This window comes from Sorex araneus, chromosome 9, assembly GCF_027595985.1.
Source record: "Sorex araneus isolate mSorAra2 chromosome 9, mSorAra2.pri, whole genome shotgun sequence".
Classification (NCBI taxonomy): domain Eukaryota; kingdom Metazoa; phylum Chordata; class Mammalia; order Eulipotyphla; family Soricidae; genus Sorex; species Sorex araneus.
Window position 1 is genome coordinate 57,902,550 of NC_073310.1, and position 24,354 is coordinate 57,926,903.

At 46.5% G+C, this 24,354-nt stretch overlaps 1 protein-coding gene across 3 annotated transcripts in view; it reads left to right on the forward strand.

Moving 5' to 3' along the window:
• Positions 1–24,354, forward strand: part of PIP4K2A (phosphatidylinositol-5-phosphate 4-kinase type 2 alpha) — a 173,277-nt gene that overhangs the window by 143,256 nt on the left and 5,667 nt on the right. For all 3 annotated transcript variants that reach the window (XM_055146870.1, XM_055146872.1, XM_055146871.1), the window contains 3 exons: positions 2,987–3,025; positions 17,394–17,507; positions 22,816–23,059. In XM_055146870.1, coding sequence (XP_055002845.1) covers positions 2,987–3,025; positions 17,394–17,507; positions 22,816–23,059 — 397 coding nt within the window. The remainder of the gene's footprint in view (positions 1–2,986; positions 3,026–17,393; positions 17,508–22,815; positions 23,060–24,354) is intronic.

Below are 24,354 nucleotides of genomic sequence, written 5' to 3' on the forward strand. Positions count from 1 at the left end.
GCAAGTACTTGCCACGTTCTGATAGATCCCAGAGCACACAGCGTTTACCCTCTGCACCCTTTTCAGGAAAGTCTGCCAAACACTGGTCTTTTTTTTTTTTTTTAAGACAAAGACACTTGCCTTTATTAAAATTAAGAACATCAGGAGGAAACTTAAAGTGTGGCTCACTGACTGGTAGAAAATAATCACAGCACATACAGTGAGTAATAGGATAGATAAGAATCCTTACCTCTCACTGAGGAAAAGATGTGCAGCCCTGTAGAGAGGAAGGGCCAAAGACAAAGCGGGAAGGAGCTTTAGCTTTTTTCCCAGTAATTAGGAAGATGCACATTAGTTATGAGCTTTCTTTTTTTCCCTTCTGTTGCCATTGAATGGACAAACAGAGAGGTTGAAGGCCACAGTGCTAGGGAGAACCTGGGTTGGTGGAATGTGTCCAGGGGTGAAGGTTAATGGGAAGTGGGGGGAGAAATCCAGCATCCTCTTCTAAAACAGAGGCAAATATGAACATGACTTCAGACCCAACAGTCCTGTTCTTGGGTCAACCATTGGTCTTAATCAGTGGTTCCCCAAAGTTTTTTAGTTGCTTAACCAATACTACATAATATTTAGAAACATGGCTTCACACTGTGTTCATTGCCGAAGTTCTGGTAACCACCAGGAATTTGGTTTTTCAAATCTTGGATTTCTTCACGTTCTTAAAAGAGGGGACCACCCTACCTCCACCCCCCCAAAAAAAAGTTTTTGCTTATGTACATTATCTCTACTGACATTTTAAAATGCTAGCTTACTGTATGGAACAACATGATGACATGTTAGCTACCTTTAGGGAAGTAGTGGGGGCAGCTTTTCCCAAACCAAAAATCAGAGTGAGACCAGTGCTGTTTTACCACTTTTGGAGGGAAATCTCTGTAATATCTGATAGAGGGAGACCATGTCATGTCTGAGTCAGTCTGGGTCTTATGCAATATAAGTTGATGGAAGCATAGGAAGAAAATCTGACTCGACATAGTTATTTGGAAGAAAGGAGAAAGGGTATTTGAATGACTTCTTCAGAACATTGTGAGCATTCTCTTTTGATGCTGTATTGAAGCCTGACAAGTGGTAATTAATTGCTGAGAGCTTCGTGGCCCCATGGAATCTGAATTCACATCAGTGGACTCTTCAGCTTCTCCTCATTCATGTGCCGTGGTCTTCTGGGGGCATTCCTTTGAATGCATCATGCCGAGGTGCTTCCGAACATCGAGTTCACTGAATGAGCTGCTCTTCCAGTACTGACACATTTTTTTCCCTGCAGTATCACAAAGTCACGTTCATATTACTTCTCAACAGAGAAGTTTTTTGGTAAATGGGGGGATGCTAGAGCTCATGGCCATAGTACAAGTGTTTTAAATTTGTACTTGAAACCCAAACTTTATTCTTGGCAACAAATACTGAGTTGCTTAAGCAGGGAGGTCTTGCAGCCCCTGGCACATAGCCACTTTGCTCTGGAGCAAGTACCTTCCACAGACACTGATTGGAATAGATTGTCGGTGATGCTTTTAAGTAAAAAATGTAGTTTCATTAAAAAAAAAAAAGTGGTTAGTCGAGCTCATAACTAAAAGCATCACAAATAGAAATGTTAAGAAATTATTCTTGGGAGAGGCTGGAGCGATAGCACAGCGGGTAGGGCATTTGCCTTTCACACGGCTAACCCGGGTTCGATTGTCAGCATCCCATATGGTCCCCCGAGCACCGGCAGGAGTTAATTCCTGAGTGCCAAGCCAGGAGTAACCCCGTGCATCGCCGGATATAGCCCCAAAAAGAAAAAAAAGTATTCTTGGGAGTCTGAGTAATAGCACAGCAGGTAAGGTGTTTGCCTTGCATCCAAAGAAAATAGTTCCATCCCCAGCACCCCATATGGTGTCCCAGCTCTGTCAGAAATGCGCCTTGAGTGCAGAGCCAGGAGTACACCCAGAGCACAGCTGAGTGTGTACCCACCCCATAAAAATAAATAAATAAATAAATAAAAATAAAAACAGAAAGAGCTTTATACATGTTTTCCACATATAATATTGAACTTTTGCCATATTGAAAAGATTTGCCATCCAGGGTCAAGATTGCATTAAATTAATTTTATTGCTTCATCCTGGACATATGTGTGGTGGGTGGGGGGCTTCCCATGGTGCTCAGGAGGCCTGGGACCACCAAGGTCACCATAAAAATGGCCAACCCGGATTTGATCCCTGGCACACCATTTGGTCCCCTGAGCCCAGCCGTCGGTGATCCCTGAGCCAGGAGTAAGTCCTGTGCACCATCAGGTGTGGGCCCAAAACAAAGTAAAAAAAAAAAAAAGTTTACAAAACATCTACCATAAATCAAAGAAAATGCTGCTGCTTAAACTCCTCAAAAGCCCTTGTCTGTATCCACAAAAGACTCTGGGTGTGTTGGGCACTGCCCGTGAGTCAAGGTCTTGAGACCAGCACACAAGAGAAGTTGCTGAGGCCAAGAGCGTGTTTGCTTCCATTTTATCCCTCTGTGCTTGGCCTGGGTCCTGGGGGAGGCGAGAGCGCTGCTCAGGAAGGTGTGTCGGAGACACCTAAAGGACACAGGACAAGTGTGTTCCATTCTCAAGGAAAGCTCACCTGCAATTCCAGAAAGGCAAACGGAGAGTGAGGACAGGCTACAGCCCCCCGGGTCGTGTGGGGGAAGAGACCTTCAGGCCCAGTGACCATGGCAAGAAGCAGAGAACGGTCTGCCCGTGCGTTTACTGAGTCACGCTAGCCGTGGGCAGGTTTCCGGACTTGCAGGAGGGGAATGAGAACCAGGGAGCTCAGGGGACGCAGGACGGAAGGGTCTCTGGACGGTGGCCAGGAAATCCTGCAGACAGGCAAAAAGCCGATGTTGAGATTCTACCTTTCCCCCCAGGCGAGGTGTCAAAGCCTTGTACTCAAGCAGAAGTGCTCGCGTGCTGCACGCACAAGATTCTCACTGTGCCTTTGTGTTTCAGGGTTCCACAGTGGCAAGAGAGGCGAGTGACAAAGAAAAGGTAAGTGCCTTTGCCCTGTGTCTTACCATTGGGACCCTGGGCCAGAGGCAAACAGTGCCTTCAAAAAAAAAAAAAAGCAAAAACACACACACACCAAAAAAACCCACCTCATTCTTCAATAATTTTGTATGGAAGTCACACTACCATCTTACATGGGTTATAAATGGCAGGCGTGCATTGTTACAAGTCAGTGTGAATTTGGTTTGTGGGTTTTTATTTGTTTTGAGGGCCACACCCAGCAATGCTTACTCCTGGCTCTACAGTCAGGGGTCACTGCTGGCGAGCTCAGGAGAGCATCTGGGATGCTGGGGATCGAACCTGGGTCATTCCTGTGCAAGTGTCTTACCAGCCATACTCTCCCCAACCCTCTATGAGCCATCATGGTGCCCTGGCAAATGTATCTTTATGCTTCCAACTTCCACGCATGCCTCCCCAGGTTACCAGCTCTGAGCATGAATGACTTCGGCGTTACTCTGACTAACCATTTCTCACTGCGGAAGCCTGGGAAGCTCAGAGTCTTCTCGGTACTGGGCCAGGCCCCCACAGGACTCTGCATTGTTCAGAATCTCACAGACTTTGCAGTCTCCAAACCGGAAGCCAGGACATGTGGATCAGACCCTTTTCTATGTTGGCCCTGGGTTCTCCTTTGCTTTTCAAGTCCCCTGAAGCCATTGCGCCCATTTGTCTCTTCAGGTTCAGTCACCAAGGGCAAGGTCCTCTCAGACCCACACCAGGAAAGACAGACTCACGGGACCCCCGCCCACTGGTGCCTTGGCCGTAAAATCACAGCATGTATGGAGGAGCCTTCAGTTCTAGCCGTCTGTGTCACCGCACTGTCCCGTCAGAGGCACTGGAGTGCACCATGCACTTTCTAGAAAGCCAGCGCCATGGCCACAGGACCACTGTCCACCACCCCCAACGCCCTTATTCTCTTTACTGTGGTGTCTGTGAAAAAGACATGAGATTAGAACAGTTGTTTCATAGAAAGTCCCTCTTGTGGATTGGGGGTTCAGCTTGGATGTCCTTATAGATGGCAGCTGTTTCTCCAAGCCTCTTCCAGGAGGTGTGCGGGACCCTGAGAAACCATTCTGCTTTCCCCGCCTCACATGGACCCCCTCTAAGATCCAGGGGCTCCAGGTCCACAGAGTATTACACCACGTGAGGGGCAGAGCTCACCGAGATGGGAGTCGGGCTGGGGGATCGGGTTCATGTCAGTCTTGATGTTTGTCCAAGTTGATAGTAAGTGTCATCTGTTATGTGTATAACCCTTATATGTGAAATACCTTAAATTTCTGCATGAATATGGTCCTGTGATCCTTGTAGCCACATTAGGAGGTGTGTGCTATTGGAACTTCCTCAGCGCAAGCTCCCTAATAGCCAGTTCAAAGGTCCCGGGCTTAGAAACTAGCCAGTCCTCTATACCTCCCTCCCTCCCTCTCTCTCTCTCTCTCCATCCCTTCCCCTCTCCTCTCTCTCCTCTCTCCTCTCTTCTCTCTCCTCTCTCCTCCCTGAGTCAGGAAGGTTGGACTCATTCACCACAGTGAAACTATTTTTTTTCTTTCTGAATTACGTCGTACCAAAGCAGTTCATTCTGAAACTTGTCATCAAAAATTTAAAGTTGTAGAATTCTCTTCTTTCATACTCTTTGAGGACTGGAGCGATAGCACGACTGGTAGGGCCTTGCATGTGGCCGACCTGGGTTCAATTCCTGCATCCCTCTCGGAGAGCCCAGCAAGTACCGAGAGTATCCCGCCCGCACGGCAGAGCCTGGCAAGCTACCCATGGCATATTTGATATGCCAAAAACAGTAACAACAAGTCTCACAATGAGACGTTACTGGTGCCCGCTCAAGCAAAATTGATGAACAACGGGATAACAGTGCTACAGTGCCACAGTGCTTTGCAAAACAACCTGTTTCCTCCACTTGAGGAACTTAGGTATTTTTCTGAGTGCAGGATATAGCCAGGATCCAGCGGTCCAAAGCCACTGGTCTATGCGACTGTCTCTCACACTATATTCGTGGGAAAACTGCCGTTTCCCAAACAGAATCCTGTACTCTCAGCCTCTCACAAGCTTAGGCTTTAGTTCTGCTTCTTCAGAAAGGAGCAGCTCTGAAGGATTTTAGATTACAAGCACCTACACTAGAACTGGGAGATTGAGAATATTTTGAAGATATGGAATGCAAACATAATTAAAATCAGTAATTAGTGCCTGACTTGGCAATAGGGTACTATGTTTCTGATAGAGCTGTTTGTTTATAATCTGGCTACAGCTCAAGTAGCACTCACTATACTCTCATAACAAATAAATAAGAGGTATTTGTGGAGCTGCACACTTTAAAAACACAGTTTGTTTTGGTTTGTTTCATGCTTTATTTAAACACCATGGCTTACAAAGTTGTTCATAATTATTTGTTACAGGCATTCAATATTCCAGTACCAATTCCACCGCCACTGTTACCTTCCCTCCACCAATGTCTTCATTTTCCCAACCACCCCTCAAGCTAGGCCCACCATAATTTATTTTATATTGCTTGTTACCATTGAATGGCTAATGGAATGATCAAATATGTTTCCACAGAAGAAAATTAAGTCCTTGTCTGAGGATTTACTGAGCGGCCGTTGCAAATTAAGCCTTCTGTGTTAATGTTTTTGTTAGAAATCGGTTGGCTTCTGCATCATATCCCATCCAGTGTGGTGTGCTCTCGCTGGGATGTCCAGGCTATGGAGTTTGGAGATGTTGAATATTTAACTGTGCTGTCCTGTGAGAGCCATGGCAGTGGCTTTGGGGCTTGGGTATGGCTGCCAGGGCTTTGGTAGGGTGGGAGCTGGCCCACCTGCCCTCCAAGATCGCCCCAGAGGTCTCAGCCGGAAACATATCTTGGAAATTTTTGCAGCTAGTTGATCTCTTTTAGGGTTTATTTTTGAGTCTCTGGAACAAGGCCAGTAGATGAGCTTACATGGCCATGGAAGTGGGACATTGGCATCTAAAAAATGTCTGTTTTTCTTTTTCTCCCAATTTTCAGGTTATATGTTTCACTCCCAAGAAGCATGCGACTTTTTGTCTTCCAAAGTAAAACCATGCTTGTTAGCAAGACAGTCGTTCCTTGCTCTGGTTAGAGATAATTTGGAGCAGGTCAAAACTGTTGTCTACATTTTAGTCTTTGGAAAAGAAACCAAATGTATTGGAAGAGCATTATTTTCAGTGCTGTCGTGTGGAACCATATTCTCTACCAAATGATTGTCACGGTGCAGAGAACAATTTTCACAGAAGACTCTCCATTGATGCGGCTTAATTAGTCACTGGAATTCTTCATTTTCCTTTCTTTGAGTCATTATAACTGTTTTAATTTCCCATACTTTTAACTTGTTGATGACAAGTTTTAAAACTGTCATTTCAAATATTTGCTGCTATAGGCGCAGACAAGTCCCATCCCTGAGATTTCAGCTTGACACATAATTAGTGTGATTTGCATTAGCATAATAATGAAGATGGAACTGAAGGAAATAAAGAAGTTATATTCTAACAATAATGGAATCACTTTCATGGCAACAAGTATCAGAACACGCATGTACAGATGTCTTTAATTTTTTTTACCCCCCAAAGAACAGAGTAGTGTTTTAAATTTTTTTTAAAAAGGAAAAAAAAAAAACACTGTTGTCAAATTCTGACAGCGGCTTTGACTTGTTTTATTCTTTAATTCTTTCCTTTTTAATGGAAGGGCATCTTCTATTCACGGCTCCAGCAGTTTCACCTCCTGTAAATGAGACAGAGAAATGCGTATCTCCCTGGTGGTCCATCTTTTCACAGCTGCGCTGCAATTCCAGTGAGACATCAAATTAGTAATTATAGCTGAGCGGGCTGATTTTTACAAATGACAGTCTTAGCATGCTGCCAGCGAGCCAGCCCCTCAGCAGGGACGCTGGGAAGTAAAAGGAAACATAACTGGACTCACTTGATTTCTGAGGGATTTGACCTGACTCTTTAAAAAGCCCGTGTTCCTCCGAGAGGGGATCCTGGGGATTGACACAAATATGCATTTTGTTTCGTAGATTCTGCGGTGTGCTCCTCAAAACTCACGTCTGACTTTATTAGGTAAAAGCCAAGCCTGTTTAATGGAGTCACAGGGTCACAATCAGAAGATTCCTTTTAACATATAACCCTTCTCCCTGGAACCCATTTGAAAGAAAACAGCTGCCCTGCAATTGGCATTTGTATAACTATATTGGCGATGATCATTGTTGACACTTGGATAATGGGCTACAAAAAGCCGCCTTGTCGATTTGTGGGCATTGTGAATTGCACAAGCAATTAAGTGACTGTCACCATCTCTGACATTTTACCTATTACAGACACTAAGGGTTGGGGAGAATTCATCATCCATTCACATCGGAAAAATGCTTTCCTAAACCAGTTTGCAGCATTTCTTTTGTGATCTTTAAATTGTAACAAATTATAATTAATTGCTACCTCTCCACTAGTTATTGGGGCTGCAGTTGGAAACAAGGTAACACAGATGGCAGGACCTGAGCCCAAGGTACAAAAGCACAGCAGTGTGTCCTAGGAATCTTTCTTCTTCAGCTCAAAGTTAATAATAAGCGCTTCCTTTGCCGCTGTCAGCACAGATGCGTGAAAGGGAGAGTGTCAAGGTTTCAGACCCTAAACCTACTCACACTTTCACCGACTTCTGTAAAATTCCTTCCTCCCGAGACAGAAGTGACCCCTACCCCCACCGGCCTTTGTTAGGGGCACTTGTTTCCGGACCCAAATGCTGGGGACCATTTCTCGGTGCTGGTTTCTCAAACCTGGAATTAAAGGCAGCCCCAGCAGCCTGTGCCTCTTGGCCTGGAGATGCCTCAGATGACAGGGCTTGTGGGGGCAGGAGCCAGACGGTGGCGTTAGGGAAGCCGGTGGCCAGCCACCCATCTGCCGTCAGTGAAAGTTGAGGTCTGGGGACAAGTCTGTCCTCATTTGTAAATTGAAGTATTTGCTTTTTTCTCGCCTCAGTACCACTTTGCCTCTGGCTCCTCCTGCTCAATGGTGGGGTCAGGTGCTTGCTGAGACCCTCGGGGGAGCGGTGGTATACCATTCTTCTGGGTCCCTGTCCAGGAAGTTGGGGGGGCGGGTGTTCGTATCCAGTAACCCAGGAGGGGGCGGGTGTCCCTGTCTAGTACCTGCGAGGGGGTTGGTTGTCCCAGCGGGGGGAGGTGTCCGTGTCCAGTAGCTGCGAGGGGGCGGATATCCCTGTCTAGCACCCAGGAGGGGGCCAGGTATCAGGAAGGTAGAGTTGGGGGCGGAGGTGTTGGCTTGCCGCTGTTGTTGGGACTACTCATCGGGGTGGCTGGAGCTCTCATGGCATATGTGTGCGAGGTCAGATGTTAAACCCAGAAAAGCATGTGTTCCGCCACGGCGCCACATGCCAGGCCCTGGGGAGATGTTGGGCATTTTGAAGATGAATTTCATGTGTCCTGACTGGCAAGTGTGGCGTGTGGAGAAGAGCGATCCCTTACGCGATTCGTGTGAGCATTTCCCAGCTGCCCTGTGCAAATCCTCCCCCAGTCTGGCCTGTGGGGGGAGGTGCCTGAGATCAGAGGTTCCCAGACAAATTTGATGAACTTCCCCCTTTTCAGAAAAAAGCACAGTGCCGCCTGGAAGTCTGCCTTCTTGAAGCAAACAGAAGGTACTCCCTGATTTTATCCAAGGCTGCAGTTCCCCTCCCCCACTCCCTCCAGTTCATTCCATTAGGAGACACTCCTTCCCAGGGCTTACTCCTGGCTCTGCACTAGGAATTACTCCTGGTGTGGGTTCAGGGCTTTCATGTGGGATGCCGGGGATTGAACCCAGGTTGGCCTCGTGCAAGGCAAGCGCCGTACCAACTGCACTATCTTTCTAGCCCAGATGAATTTTTATGTCACTGGGATGGAGCGGTGCCCATGAGATGTTTTAAGCTGACAATTGTTAATCTCCTGGTGTCGGAAAGAGTTGGGATGGGGGAAAAGAAACTTTCCAAATTGCAGTGTGTCCTGAATGTTAGCCAGGTTGCTGCAGGTGTATTTCATTAAGATGATAAAAATGATGGTGTTGGCTGAGTTAGCCTTCAACTGGGCTGTGTAGGAGTGAGCTTGCCTGGGTTTCGCACTCTGACATTTCATAGACCTTGTCCTGAACACTCCCCCCAGGGGGCGGCAAATCTGCCCTCGGGGGGGGGGGGGGGGGGCCGGCAAACCTGCTGGCTTTGCCTTCTCTGCAGCACAGCTGCACGCCGGCCTTTCTGTCACCATGGACATTATCCCTGGGGCTAGAGGGCCATTGTGTCTTTGGAGCCCGGCAACATTAGAGGAGAAGGATGTGTTACTTTGGACCAGTTAGCTCCTGAGTCTCGGGGAAAGCGTCCACCCACAGCCGGGACTCACTGGAAACACGGCCTTTCTGGCTCTCTGCCGCGTCACTGCTGCTTCCCATCTGCTTTACACAGATAGAACAGGTTCAACGGAATAATTCTGAAATGTCGGGGCTAGAGCTAGTACAGAGGGTGGGCATTTACCTTGCATGCGGCTGACCCGGGTTCGATCCTCAGCATACCATATGGTCCCCCAAGCACCGCCAGGAGTAATTTCTGAGTGCAGAGCCAGGAGTAACCCCTGCACATCGCTGGGTGTGATCCAAAAAAAGAAAAAAAATAAAGAGAATTCTAAAAAGTCTACATACTGGTGCTGACCACAAATGTCCACATTTTTAGGGGGGCTGGGGTGCAGATAAGTTAGCAAGGTCATATCTGTGAGGTCATATCTCAAGCCCTGAAGGTGAGCACGCAGGCCTGCTGGACTGCTAAGGTTTCTCCACACGAAGGGCCAGAGAGAGAGAACACAGTGAGTAGCCTGTATGGTCCCCAGAACCCCACCAAGGGTGATCCCTGAGCACAGAGCCAGGAGTAAGCCCTGAGCAACACCGGGTGTGGCCCCAAACCACCACCTCTCCCCCAGAAAAGATTCTTCTGTGAGCAGATACCTGTGATGGGCACTTCTGTCGGAACTCGATCCCTCTGCCATCCTCTGCCTCTTCGTGGATCTCCACAAGAGATTCAATGCTTGAATGCATTGAAGGGCACAGCTGATGTGATTAGGGGGGCCAAAGCGATAGGCCGCAGGTAGGATGCTTGCCTTGCACGCGGCTGACCTGGGTTTGATCTCCAGCATGCCATCTGGTGCCCTGAGCACCTCCAGGAGTAATTCCTGAGTGCAGAGTCCTGAGCACTGCCAGGTGTGGCCCAAAGAAACAAAACAAACAAACAAAAATTGATTTGATCAGAAATCTCTTTAACATTTCTTATGGCCCCCCACATTGGTAACACCCAGTAATGCTGTTTAATCAAATCATCTTTATCCCACCTTAGTCTAAGGTTGATCTCAATTTCTCTCCTGAAAGATTTCTGCAGTCAATTTTCAGCCCCATTAGACTGATTTTCACGAAGCTTTTGGCAAGCCTAGTTAAAGGTGGGCGGGGAGCGTTTTTCTGCAAGTTTCCTCTCATTTAGGTGAGCTTGAACTAACGAGGCAATTGTGACCCGAGCAGTCTCACATGAGACAATGATTAGTCCATCGTTTTTAATGCTGTGCATCCGTTCAGAGTGTCCCAGTACAATGCTTCAAAGGGACATCAGGCAGTCCTCGTTGAATCAAGACTTACAATTGAACTTTTTTTTTTAAATGGGTTGCCAAATGAGCACATCGACCAAAAATTTATTTCTTTCTGAAATACAAGTCCTTTAATCACAGAGTGCTATGCTCTGTATTATCCTTTGCATTGAAACCTTCTGGTGCCAAAATCCTGTTTGCATTAAACACTCAAGTGTGACAGGACTTCATTCCATCTTCCTGTTGGGGTTTCCAGCCAGACTAAAATAAGAACTTGGCTCTGTGGTATATAGATTTTGGCTCCATGTGCTTCAAATACATCTATTTTTAATTTTCCTATTGTTAATGGCAATAGTTGTTTTTTTTTTTGGTGCAATGTAAACTTTGTCCAATTGAGTATAATTGTAAAATTATGATAAAGCTATATTATAGTCATTGAATTCTGTGTATTTGGAGCTATGCTTTTGACTGTAAATACAGATATTAAATATCTGTGGTTTGTTGGGTTTTAGAAGGAGATTTTAAGGGGAGGCCCTGTGCATGGCTACACTTGGCAGAACACATAATGCTGGGGACTCAACCCAGGGCCCCGTGCATGCCAGGCTCTGTCCCAGCCCTTTCAGCTCTTTCCTGACCATAAATAATTTGTGATGCTTTATTTTGAGTTATCAGGCCGGAGCTAGTACAGTGGGTAGAGCACTTGCCTTGCACACAGCTGACTCTGGCTTGATCCCCAGCACCTCTTATGGTTCCAAGAGTGATCCCTGAGCACAGAGCCAGGAGTAAACCCTAAGCACTGCCAGGTGTGACCCAACCCCCCAAAAAAAGTGTGTTTTAGTTCTCTCAAATATACTTTAGGTCTTTCTAAAATAAATTTTTTGGCCTTACTGTTTTTAAAATACCTGATATTACTAGCACCTACATCAGATTGCAGAAACTAGTGAAATAAGTAAAAGTATAAATATGACTAAAATATATGTATGTAACATATGTGCAAGTAGGGTGTATAAATACATATGCATTTATATATACACACAAAGATTAATTTCCATTTGAAACAAACCTTTTGCGAGACATTTATTTTTCTGGGGGTCTTTCTTAGAAACTTCAAGTCATTTAATAGTTTAAGATTTTTATATTCTATAAAAAGTGCACAGTCACTGGTACATCTTGACCATTTTGGCTGCAAGTTAATTTGTGTTGTCTTAACTACACATAAACCATTTTTTACTGAGACCAATACTGTTATGATAGTGTCTCTTTACTTTGAAGAATATGGACCTGATGAGGTCTATATTACTGTTCTTTAAAAGGAAACAAAAACATCTCACCCTATAACAAAAAAAAAGAAGAAGAAGAAATAATTTCTTTTTACAACTCAGAGTAAGTTAAATGCTCCCAAGGAGTCCATTGCCCTGGAGTATTCTGATTGCATGTCTCTGTCTACAAAGGTCACAGTTTGTGAACTTTTGCTTTAAAGCAGCAAAATGGCACTCGCTTAAATGACTCACTTTTATTATGTAATGGCTTTAAAAACACTGATTCCTGGGAAATTATGGTAAGGTAGGAGCCGGTAAATTTCTGTCTTTGGCTGTATATTTTTTACTTATTCATTTTTATTCCATGTTACTGAATATAATGTTGATAATTTATTACTCCAAGGATTCACTTTCTCCTGTTTTTATTCTCATAGCAGTGCTTTATTCTCATTTGGCTCTCAATGAGAAAGGTGTCCCCGGTGGGTTTTCCTGGAGGAGGGTTTTTCGGTGACTGAAGAGAATTTTCTAACCAGATTTGACAGTCAGATGTGGAGCACGCAGAGCATCTGATGTACCTTATTCCACATCTGAAAGTCTGCCACAGAGACAGGACAAAATAACCTCGCATTACATCTGCCAGGCTTGTGCGATATAAGGACACTAAGTAGAGTCATAGGAAACACTTGTGGCCCTGGAGAAAAACCTGAAAACAAAGGAAATCTCAAACATGATCTGTTATATCCCAAGCTAAAGAACTTATTTCCTTTATTTAAGGAAAAAAATGTCTAGGAGGAAACTAGGAAGTAGTTCATCCTTTTTTTTGAAGAACTGCTGTTCTCTGTCGTTTAATTCACACACGGACCTCCTCAAATAGGTGGTGAAGAAGATCCTGCTGTCCCAGGCCGCGTCCTTGGCAACCCAGCACCTACCCAGTGCTGTCCTACAGTTCCCTGTCACAGTCCCACAGCACACTGGCCAGGGGCTCTCAGTTCCCAGCAAATAAACACTTAACCTCCTGCCACTTGAGCAAGGCTGCTGACCGCTGGCTGGCAGCCAGCCCCAGAATCCACAGTTCAGCCATGGGGCGCTGAAGTCCTCGGCCTGGGTGATTTCCTCTGCTCTCTGGCTACATCTGCACAGGGCTGGAAAAGGGATTAAAGTCACCCGTTATTAAAGAACCTGACCCTGGGACTCAAGCTCTCTCCTCAGTGCCCATCATCCAGGCTTTCAAGGCAAAGGGGAGAATCACTGGCTGCTCACAGTTCTTTCCTAGCTTCCTAGTTCTCCCTTTAAAATGAAAGAGCTGGGGCTGGAGCAATAGCACAGCGGACAGGGTGTTTGCCTTGCATGTGGCCAATCTGGATTCGATTCCCAGCATCCCATATAGGCCCCTGAGCCCTGCCAGGAGTAATTCCTGAGTACAGAGCCAGGACTAACCCCTGTGCATAGCCAGGTGTGACCCAAACCCCCCTCCCCCCAAAAAAAGAGCCCAGTGGACCACAGTGTATGCTCAGCCTGCTGGGGGCTCTGCTGGTTCAGAGCCCAGCACTGGCCGGCCAGCCATCTGCCCTGGTGTTGTTCAGAGACAAAAGAATCATCATAAAATACAACGGTATGATTTTAATATAAGCATTGTCCACTATCAGAAGGATAGAATGGGGGAATAATTAAGCCCAGGAATGAAGTTTCTGGAGGGGAAAGCTTTGTTAGAGCGAGTTAATTATAATTCTTTTGTTTCCCTTTGAGGAAATTGCCCTGCCTATAGTAAATGCCAGTTTCAATATCATGCAACATGTTGAATGTTCACATTGAAAGAAGCGACAATGGGAGAGACAGGCCATTCTGTGTGTAAGTGTGTCACACAGACCTGGATTAGATTCTCAGGAGCAACCTCAGCAGATGCCAAGAGGGAGCCTGCTGGCTTCCTGGCACAGCATGGAAACAGGCTGACCAGGGCCACTTCCAGACTGGGAAAACTTCCTTAAATAGCACAACATCTCTGATCTCCTTGACTATAAGATGCAGATAGTATTGAAGGTGCCCAGTGAGACTGGCTCACAAGAACAACCGATGTTGGTGGGGTGTGGGAGAAAGAGACCCTTGTCCACTGCTGGTAGGAATGTCATTTGGTTCAACCCTTCTGGAAAATAATATGGACACCTCAAAAAACTAAGAGTTGGGCTTCCATATGGCCCAGCAATCCATCACTCCGGGGGATTTTCCCTAAGGCCCAAAAACTGTACTCAGAAAAGACTTTTGTATTCCTATGTCCATTGCAGCACAATTCACAGTAGCCAAAATCTACAAACAACCCAAGTGTCCAAGAACAGATGATTGGGTAAAGAAACTGTGATACATATACACAGTGGAATACTACTTGTTATAAGAAAAGACAAAATCTTGCAATTTGCCACTAGATGGATAGAACTGGAGGGAATCAGGCTAAGCTATGTCAAACAGAAAGAGAGATGGATTCAGAACAATCTCTCCCATATATGGGATAAAAAGAAGCATAGTAAGGGAATAACAAATGAACAAAAGTAACGAAACCCAAGAACTGATCTAGAATGGAACCCACCATGATTGAAAGACTTGGGGCAGGGGAAGGGGGTTAAGGGGAAGGTTATGGGGGGCTGGGAGGAACATCTGGGGACAGTGTTGGAGAACAATGGATACACTGTGAGGGGGTGTTAGAATGTTGTATGCAGGTAACCCTACCACTGGCAGTATTGTAAAATTGCGAAGCACAGTGACACATAGATATTTTTAATAATAATTTAAATGACAGTTTCAAAGTGCCATTGAGACGATGTGGATGCTGGACCGGTAGTGTGGCCTAGTGATTAGAGCACCTCCTAACTCACAAGAGACCCCAGGTTTGATTCCTGACATCAGACATCCCCCCTTCCAAAAAGAAATCGATGCACATACATGATTATCACAGTGCTCTGAGGTCCAGGGGATACCCCACATAAGCACATAAGGACTGAGGCTGGGGACTTCTCGAGGAACCAGCGCCAGGTCCCCAGCAAGTAAGAGGACACTCAGGATCTGGGCCTCAGCTCCCTGTCCCCCACACCCTGTGGGAACACAGGCAGCGGGCTGTTGGTGGGCCAGTGATAGTTCTTTTCGTGGCATCCTACAAAGGCTTCACCTTTGTCTCCTGGTCCTTTCAATAAGCCCTAAAGTCTTTTCACCAATCTGGTTGTCCGTTTTTGAACTTGTTCCAGGCTGCTGAGTGCCGGTAAAACTCACAAGGGAGTTCAGTGATGGACAACAGGGTATTCAGAGTTTTTTATAAGGCCAACTCTGCTGCCCCGTGAGATCTTTCTGGCGGGATGACCCAACAATAGCCAGCACCTTCATTAATGTGGCTGAATTGCAAACACATGTCTAACGTGTCACTTCCCACCGGTCCTCCTGGTCTTCACGTTCTCTTGCACAGAAACAGGAAATTCCTCTCCCTGCTTGTGTGTGAGACGCGCAGCAGGCTAGGAGGGCATCGCTGTCCTTTCTAGACAGCTATGAGTTCCCGAATTGTCCACTTGGAGGCTCATAATTCTTTTCCATCTCCACTGCCCTTTCCCCAGCAGGTTTCTTTTCTGAGGGTGGCTGCCCCTCTCTGCCCTCTGATGAGTTTTCGAAGCTCAGGTGCTTCAGCTGCTTTCCTTTCCACCTCCGCGAGACTTTGTTGCATGTCCTGTGCTAATAGGACCCGGGGTGTGATAGGCTCAAGTATTCAGTATTACTATGCTGTCTTCCCATCCAGTAATAGATGCTTTGACTCTTGCTGATGTCAAATGTAGGCGGTGCATCTCCCAGACCCTCCCTTAATTTTTGTGAAGAATGGCATTGCATTCATATTTCCTGAAGATGCTATGGCACAGCACAAGAGTCTTTACAAGTAGAACAGCTCTGCCAGGACTTGGGATGACTTATTCCAACACCCAATGGGGCGCTGTGTTCCTACATTTACATTTTCTCCGACCAGCTTCATCTGGTTGCCTGAGTTGAAAACTTTTTTTTAGAAGTGTACTTTAACTCTTTTAGTATTACCTGCTCGTTTTTTTTTTATCCAGTGTCTGACAGTACAAGTCTCACAATGGAGAGGTTACTGGTGCCCGATGAACAGTGACAGTGTCTGACAGTCCTTCAGTTATTGCTTATTTGATTCCATCTTTGGATTTCTGAACTGTGCTCTACTTGCTTTGTCAGGGTATGATTGTAGCGGTGGTTCTATCTCAAAATAATAGGACTTCACATGTTCTTTTCTCAGAGTTCAAAGTCGCTTTGCTACTAATGTGGAATCTGCTGCATTATGGATGTGCACATATGTGTGTGCATGTAGTGTGAGTCATTTACGTGCATGTGAAGACCTTATAAAATAGGGTAGGACAGGTGCCATTCAGACATTTGAAAAGTTGGCTCAACAGATAGAAACTGTGAATTTTCTTTTATTGAGAACAATAAAGAGGGGTGGGAGACAGTGGAGGCAGTGTGAGAACTAGAAAGGAAAATTTTGTTCTTTCATTGGGCTATTTTTGTTTTTGTTTCTCTGTTTGTTGTTTGCTTCACACTTAGGGCAAAGGAAACACTCGGCATCCATTAATTGACTAACAAAGGTAATATATTCTGTTGAATCCTTTCAACTGGAAGAAATAATCTACGCTTAGCTGCTTAGCTGAAAGGAAGCCAGGAGGCTCTGATAGGTCTAGAATTCTCCTAAAATCCAGGTTGCACAAAGTTAAATAGAATGAGCCACACCATTTCCAAGTGATACACCTTTATTATCCTAAACACCACAGCCGGAACTCATAGCGGTCTCTCGGCCCCCTGTGGGAATCATTGCCCTCTTGTAGTTGAGCAGATTTTCTGTCAGCTGACCATCCTCTTGCTCACTTGAAAGGGTAGGACTTCTCCACTTACCACGTTTTTTGTTAAAAGATGGCGTTGCCCAAGTCAGAACAGAATCATTTTCCCGGTGGAGCGGTGTCTAGAAAGGCGAGAAGGACAGGATGCTCACCCCTGCTGAGATCTCCGCCCTGACTCACAAATTGGGTGTGGATTGTACCATAAAGAAAATGAAGGATCCCCCATAAAGATTGCCAAGAAAACAAGAGTCTACACTTAGAAGACATTTCTTCCATTTACTTGTAAGAAAGTGAATCTAAGAACACAGTCAGAGTCATTCCCAAGAAAATCAGGAAGTGAGTTAACAAAGCCTGATGATCCCTCTAGCCCGCCATGCCTATTGGGAAGGCTGCCAGTGGCCATGGCTCACTGGTGCCCCCTGGCGGTGCCAAAACCACCTCACACTTTACTGCCTAGAGTAAGACCCCTGTAGGAAATGGATGGAAATCTGGTTTCCAAACATAGAAACTTCAATTCCGGGGTTGGAAGACACACATGGGTATTTTTGTTTGATTGTCTAATTTTTTTTTAATTTAAGGTCTTGATTTTTTTTATTTGTTGTAGGCCAAAGAACTGCCAACTTTAAAGGATAATGACTTCATTAATGAGGGCCAAAAGATCTATATTGACGACAACAACAAAAAGGTGTTCTTGGAAAAACTGAAAAAGGATGTGGAGGTAAGAAAAATGGATAAATAATAAAGGATGGCTAAGTGGGTCAACACTGCTGGTTTGGATGAGCTTTTTGAAGCATCTACTTAAAGCTGTATCCAAGGCGAAAAGATACTCTCTGCTCCTTGGTCTTCAGAGCCCTGGTCCTCAGGTGTAGAAAGGTTGAAAAGCATCAGTCTGCCATGGTGATGATTAACTTCCAGGCCATGGGCCTGTGCACAGGACAGGTGCCATTTGCGGGCATAAGAAGGTTGAAGAAACCTGGGCTCCATTATCAGAAGCAGATGACTTGCAAACAGCTGCGTCTCTGGCCTGTGTCGACAAAGAAAAGTGCTAGGTCAGCCACTGTCTGCTCTGTCAGCGCGGCCCGGAGTGGACTGATTGCACACTGGAATTACCGCCCCTCACACACGGCTCACACAGCCCTGCTTGTGGCCTGGCCCCCAACCATGTCATTGGTAGGAATATTAGAAGACGTTAGGAATTTTAGGTACTCTGCAGGTGATTTAAGGAAAGTTCCAGAACCTCTGCTTTAGGCAAGCACCTGCTGTCTGTGTGTGGCTAAGCACTCATGCAGGCTCACTGCCTCCGTAACCAGTGTCAGGGGGGTAAGGATGAACCAAATCGTCCGTCGAACAACCGGGCAGCTCAAATACAGGTAGGAGATAGCTGTTCACTTTGCGTTTTCTTCCTTTTAACTTTGATCTTGTGTTAAACCCTCACTTTGAATCTATTTGTTTTCTTTCAATGAGTAAACGGAGGGTCGCTGTGGACGGGGCCCCTGTGGCGGCTCGAGCCCGGTGGCAAGCACAGAGGCAGTGTGAGAGAAACTGCTGTGAGAACTGGGCTCTGCCGAGAATCGAAGAGGTTCTCTTTCTAAGGGCTTAAGAATAACAAATAGACCATATGCTGCCCTTTTGATTATTAGAATGGTGTTACCGTTTCCGGTGCCATTTTGTTCTCAGAGAAATAAATTCAGAAAATAAACATTGTCTTCTTTGGGGGGTTGGGGTAGCCACGCCCAGCAGTCTTCAGGGGCTTCTCTTAGAGCCGGGGATTCAAACCAGGCTCATGGTTCCAGCCGCGTCAAGGCAAGGGCTTCACCTCTTTCTTCTCTCTCTCTGGCCCAGACATTTTATATTCAAAGTCCGTGTTACAGGACAATACAAAAAGAATTCTGATTTGCAGTTCCCAAGTTTTTCTTCGATGTTAGTTTTGTTTTGTGTACTTTTATCCCCGTCCCTTGCCATGCTGTTCCCGGTGTCCCCACACAGATCTGCCACGGAGAGGTTCTGGTGAATGATACTCCGTTACATGACATTAAACACAACTTGTTTTATTTTGGCCAAAGAACCACTGTCATGCTTTCGATTGTATTCCCCACAAGAGCTGAAGCCATAAGCTAATTTCCTTTGTGATCTTCTTACAGCACTTTCATTGTGAAACTCTTGGGTCAAGTGAGTTCATAATTATTTTTAGCTCATAAATGACTTTAAGAAAAAGAAATTTACCTGGGAGGGTCTGGAGAGACAGTTCAGGAGGCAAAACATCGTGCCTTACATGCAGCCAAGCCAAGCTTGACCCCAGCACAGTATATGGTTCCCCAAAGCACCGCCAGGGGTCACTCTGGAGCACAGAGTGAGCCTGGAATAGCCCATGAACTCACTTGGTATGATCCAAACAATTCCCAGATTTTTTTTACCTTTTTAAAATTTAGATATGAGTTTCATTTGATTCTATGTTTATTATGTGTTGCATGGATTATGAAATGTTCACCACAGTTAATCTAGTTAATACTCATCATTACATTTTTTTTCCTGTCATGAAAGTTCATAAGATATCTTTTAAATGTGCAATATAGTTTATTAGCCAGGGTCACCATGCTGCACATTCTAGCCCCATGACTGACTTCTCATGGAAAGTTCGTGCCTTTTGGTCCCTTTCACCCATTACTTTATCCTACTTTCTTGGCTCAGTACCTAAATGTGGTTACTTGTGATAGACACAAGTCTCGACTTTTTTTTTTAGTGGATAAGTCTTTGCTTTTATCATCTTTTTATCATCTATAGTCTTTCATTAATGAAGCATTTGTTTCTCCTCATTGTCAGTCACCCTTATTAAAATCCATATGAGTTAAGCGTTTCCTTTGGAGTCAACTTAATCTGGTAACTCAGTAGCATAAGTAGACATTGTCTCTTTTGAAATTTTATTCATTAATCAGGAAATCTTTGATCCTGAATAATATTGTTTTAGCAGTTATGGCAAATAACCCTTAGGGTTATCTGTGATCTACCAGAAAAAAATGTTTTCATCTTTTTTTTTCTGCTAGTCATATATCACTCTGATATTTAGACTCCAAAAATAATGTAACTGAAGCAGTTCAAATTTACAGTTGAATTACATAAGGATCCTCTTATCCCTTTTGTTGTCTCTAATAATGCCCATGATTAGAGGATTAGGATAGTTTAATCCCACGCATGGCCATAGCCATTTTGTTGAAATAGAGACAGGGCATAAAGTGTTCTTTCATTAAGAAATATTCTCAGTGGTTGATAAAAGTGCCTTTAGTTTTTAAATTCATGCAGAAGCATCATTAAGTTTCTAAGCAGGTAATTATGGTGAAGTAGCTTGACATATGATCTTGATAATGAGGCTAGAATTTAATCGAGTTTAATGTTTTCATCAGTCCATACTTTTCTAATTTAGCTGACGGGCCAGTTTGAATATAGTTCTGTTTCTTTTTTTAATTTGAGGCTTTTTAAAAATTTATTTTATGTTTTGTATTATGCCTAAAGTAAAAGAGGAGTTAAATATAGCTGAATAAATCATCTAATTGTGTTGGGGCAAAAGGGGAGAGTAGTCACCGCAGAGTCTGCCTGCGTTCCCGCCTGCCGTTGCCCTTCGACCTATTCGCCGGCCGTGGCAGGGACCTTCCATTCAGATCACTTTGTCTATAACTCAGTATATGAGACTTTTCTCCAATCTCAGTGCTTTTTGGAGAGGGAAAAATCACTCTCGCCATCTGACCTGCTTGTTCGCCCTCCCTCCCCCCCTCCAACCCGACTGGACCCAAGGCAGGTGCTGTGGGTTTGCCCCTCTCGTCTACCAAGCCTTCTTCAGAGTTCTTCAGGTCATGATTTTCCCTCTTCTCCTTTTTTCAGTAGATGGACCCCGACACTGGACCTTAAACAGAATATTCTCTGTCAATTAAAATGCAGATGGCATTACTGAGGTCGAGAAATGGCCGGTCGTCATCATAGCAGATGGCCTAAACAGCTCCCCACGCCCCAGGTGCCCCCAGGCCCCAGGCTTAAGGTCCAGTCTGTCCACACCTGTGTGCCCAGAGGCCTCGGTGACCCTCCTCACAGAGTGGACTGCAGCAGGCGGGTGGGTCTCTCACAGAACTGAGGAAATCATTCTGAACACAAACGCCAGACCATGTGAACGGAGGCTCTTGAGGTACTGGCTGAAATGAACTCAATTTCCCGAGGCCCACGGAGCCATCTCTTTCTCCTGAGCCTGCAGGGGATGTGGGGGCTTCCTCCAGGGCCACGAGGCGAACTCTGGTCCCAGCTCTTTCCCTGCGGCCTCCAGTTCCCACCAGTCCAGGCCCCCCACCCACCACCGCCATCCCTGCCAGCTCCTACCCATGGTCACTGTCACTGTATCACTGTCATCCTGTTGCTCATCGATTTGCTCGAGCAGGCACCAGTAACATCTCCATTGTGAGACTTGTTGTTACTGTTTTTGGCATATTGAATACGCCACAGGGAGGTTGCCAGGTTCTGCCATGCGGGCGAGATACTCTCGGTAGCTTGCCGGGCTCTCCAAGAGGGACGGAAGAATTGAACCTGGGTCGGCCACGTGCAAGGCAAATGCCCTACCCGCTGTGCTATAGCTCCAGCCCACCCATGGTCAGGCTCAGGAAAAAAAAAAAAATGGCAGTCCCATAGAGCTGCCTGTTGAGAGAGCCATGCGAGCTAGGAGAACGCTATTCACTGAGTCCGAGGTTGCAGGGGCCAGGAAAAAGGGCAGTGATGGGACTCAATGGGTTCAATTCCCGGCATTGCTGGGTGCAGCCCTGGAGGGCCCTGAGCCTAGCAGGGTGACCAGACGTTCGTCGGCACAGCTGGGCCCCGAGTGGCACCATGTCCTTAGACACTTGTGCTCTGATTTCAAGTCACACATGATGACATGAAATTTGCTTGCATGTGCCAACCCTGGTCAGACCTCTGGCACTGCGTGGTCCCCCTGAGCACCACTGGGAGTGACCCCCGAGCAGAGCTGGGGTCTGGTCTGACCCAAACCCATCCCTGGCCCCCCAAAAAAGCTGGAGGTGCTACACAAGGCCAGCACTGGGACCCCTGAGAGACCCCCAAACAGGAGCCCTCTCAGAACTTGGCTCCCCAGTTGGTGCAAATGTGGAATTAGGCACGAGGACCACCAGGTTCCCAGGAGGGGCCACACATCCCACGTCGCTCGGGTCGGCCAGTCTCCTGGCGCTGCCCCACAGCCAGCCTCAGGCCGATGTCTTCTTAGAAGCTGATCGGCACCCCCAGAACCCTTGGCGGGGTGTTTGGGAAATGGCACGGAGGGTCCAGTCACTCCCCCTCACCTTGGCCCAGGCCTGTCAGACGGGGGCTCCCTGGCGCCTGGCCATCCTCAAGTCTCTGCCGGGCTGGACCAGGGAGGGCTCAGCTACTGGGTGAGCAGTAATCAGGGTCTCTGTTCTGTACCCCCTCCTGGGACCCCTCCAGAAGTTGCACCTGGGCCTCACCCACTCCCCAAATGTTGGGTGCTCAGGGATCATCCCTGGCTAGCACAGGGACCATATGTGGTGCTGGGGCTCAAACCTGAATGAGCTGTGTGCAAGGCACGTGCCCTACCCACTGTTCTCTCTCTCTCTCTCTCTCTTCTCTCTCTCTCCTCTCTCCCTCTCTCTCTCCCTCTCTCTCCCTCTCTCTCTCTCCCTCTCCCTCTCTCTCTCCCTCTCCCTCCCATCTTCCCCCACCCCCACGTGCCCTACCCACTGTTCTCTCTCTCTCTCCTCTCTCTCTCTCTCCTCTCCTCTCTTTCTCACCTCTCTCCTCTCTCTCTCCTCTCTCTCTCTCCTCTCTCTCTCTCTCTCTCTCTCTCTCTCTCTCTCTCTCTCTCTCTCTCTCTCTCTCTCTCTCTCTCTCTCTCTCCCTCTCTCTCCCTCCCTCTCCCTCCCATCTTCCCCCACCCCCATGATGTGCGTTGTGGTCCAGAAGCGTTTCCTTCCATGCGGTGGGGGCAGCGGAAGGCCTCACTGGTGGTGTCTGTTGCTCTGCAGTTTCTGGCCCAGCTGAAGCTCATGGACTACAGCCTGCTGGTGGGAATCCACGACGTGGAGCGAGCAGAACAGGAGGAGGTGGAGTGCGAGGAGAACGAGGGGGACGAGGAGGGGGAGAGCGACAGCACACATCCCGTGGGGACCCCTCCCGACAGCCCCGGAAATACGCTCAACAGCTCCCCTCCCTTGGCTCCCGGCGAGTTTGATCCCAACATCGACGTGTATGGAATTAAATGCCACGAAAGTAAGCCGAGCCCCGCGGTGCCCTTTTGCCTGCAAGGTGGTTTGTAGCTGCCGCTGTCACCCCCGTCCCACTTCAGAACACACAGCCGAGGACGCCTCATCCTCCAGAGTCCCAGGGAGTTCACTGCGGGACCCCGGAGTAGGTTAAAGTTGCAGAAATGCAAAGGAACGTGGCCCTTGAGTTTTGTAATATCCAGGGAAATTTCTCTACGTGCAGCATACGTGGACACACAGAGAAATCACATTAATGTATATAAGAAATGCTCTAAAGCAGTTTTTCCCCCTAGTAATCTTTTATGTGACTAAAATGTAACAGATCTTTGGGGACAGAGAGAGAGAGTTCAAAGGTTAAAGGACTTACCTCGACCCTGTAACCTTGACCCTGATTCATACCTGAGCACACCTGTGGGCCCCAGGACACTGCCAGGGTAGCCCCTTAGCACAGAGCCAGGAGTAAACCCTGAGCATTGCCAGTGTAACCCAAAAAATAAAATGTCACAGACCCTGAGGGCTAGGTACGTGCCTGTCTGCTCCGCACCAAGTCTTACTTTGTCATTCTTTGGGGCTAGGAGCTCGTGACCAGGATCTGGGCAGCTGGATAGCACTGTAGACGGTCACATTGTACTGTCGTTACTTATTTTATATTCAAATAGAACATGTGTATGTCAGGATACTATAAAAGCAGACCTCTTGTTTTCAGAGTGAGGAAACAGTGGTTTAGCAACAATTTTTTTTTTAATCCTGTGGCCCATCTGCCAAGTTAATTTCCTATTTTGCCAGGTTGTTTATTTAACACACAAAATATGAGATGTGGTCAGATGTGCTTTCTTATTGCTCTTTGCTGAAACATCATAGTTGTGGAAATATTTAGAAGAGAGATATTGTGAGAGATACCTCCTTCTCTCCAGTTGTGCCATTAGATCCAGTGAGAATCATGAACAGTTCTACATAGTAGTGAAATAAATAGGGATTATGAAGTGTAATGTTTTTGGCTTATTGTTCACTTATTTTGGGCGTAGGGGCCACATCCAGCAGTACTCAGAACTTACTCCTGGCTCTGTGCTCAGGCATCGTTCCTGGAGGCCTCAGGAGATTGAGCCTGGGTTGGCTGCATGCAAGGCAAACACCTTACCCACTGTTCTACTGCTCTGGCCCCAATCTAGAATTTCTTATTTACTACTTACATCCAGTGGTGCTCAGGGCTTACTCCTGGCTCTGCGCGCAGGGATCACTCCTGGCAGTGCACAGGGAACCATTTGGGATGCCGAGGACGGAACCAGGGACACCTGCATGCAA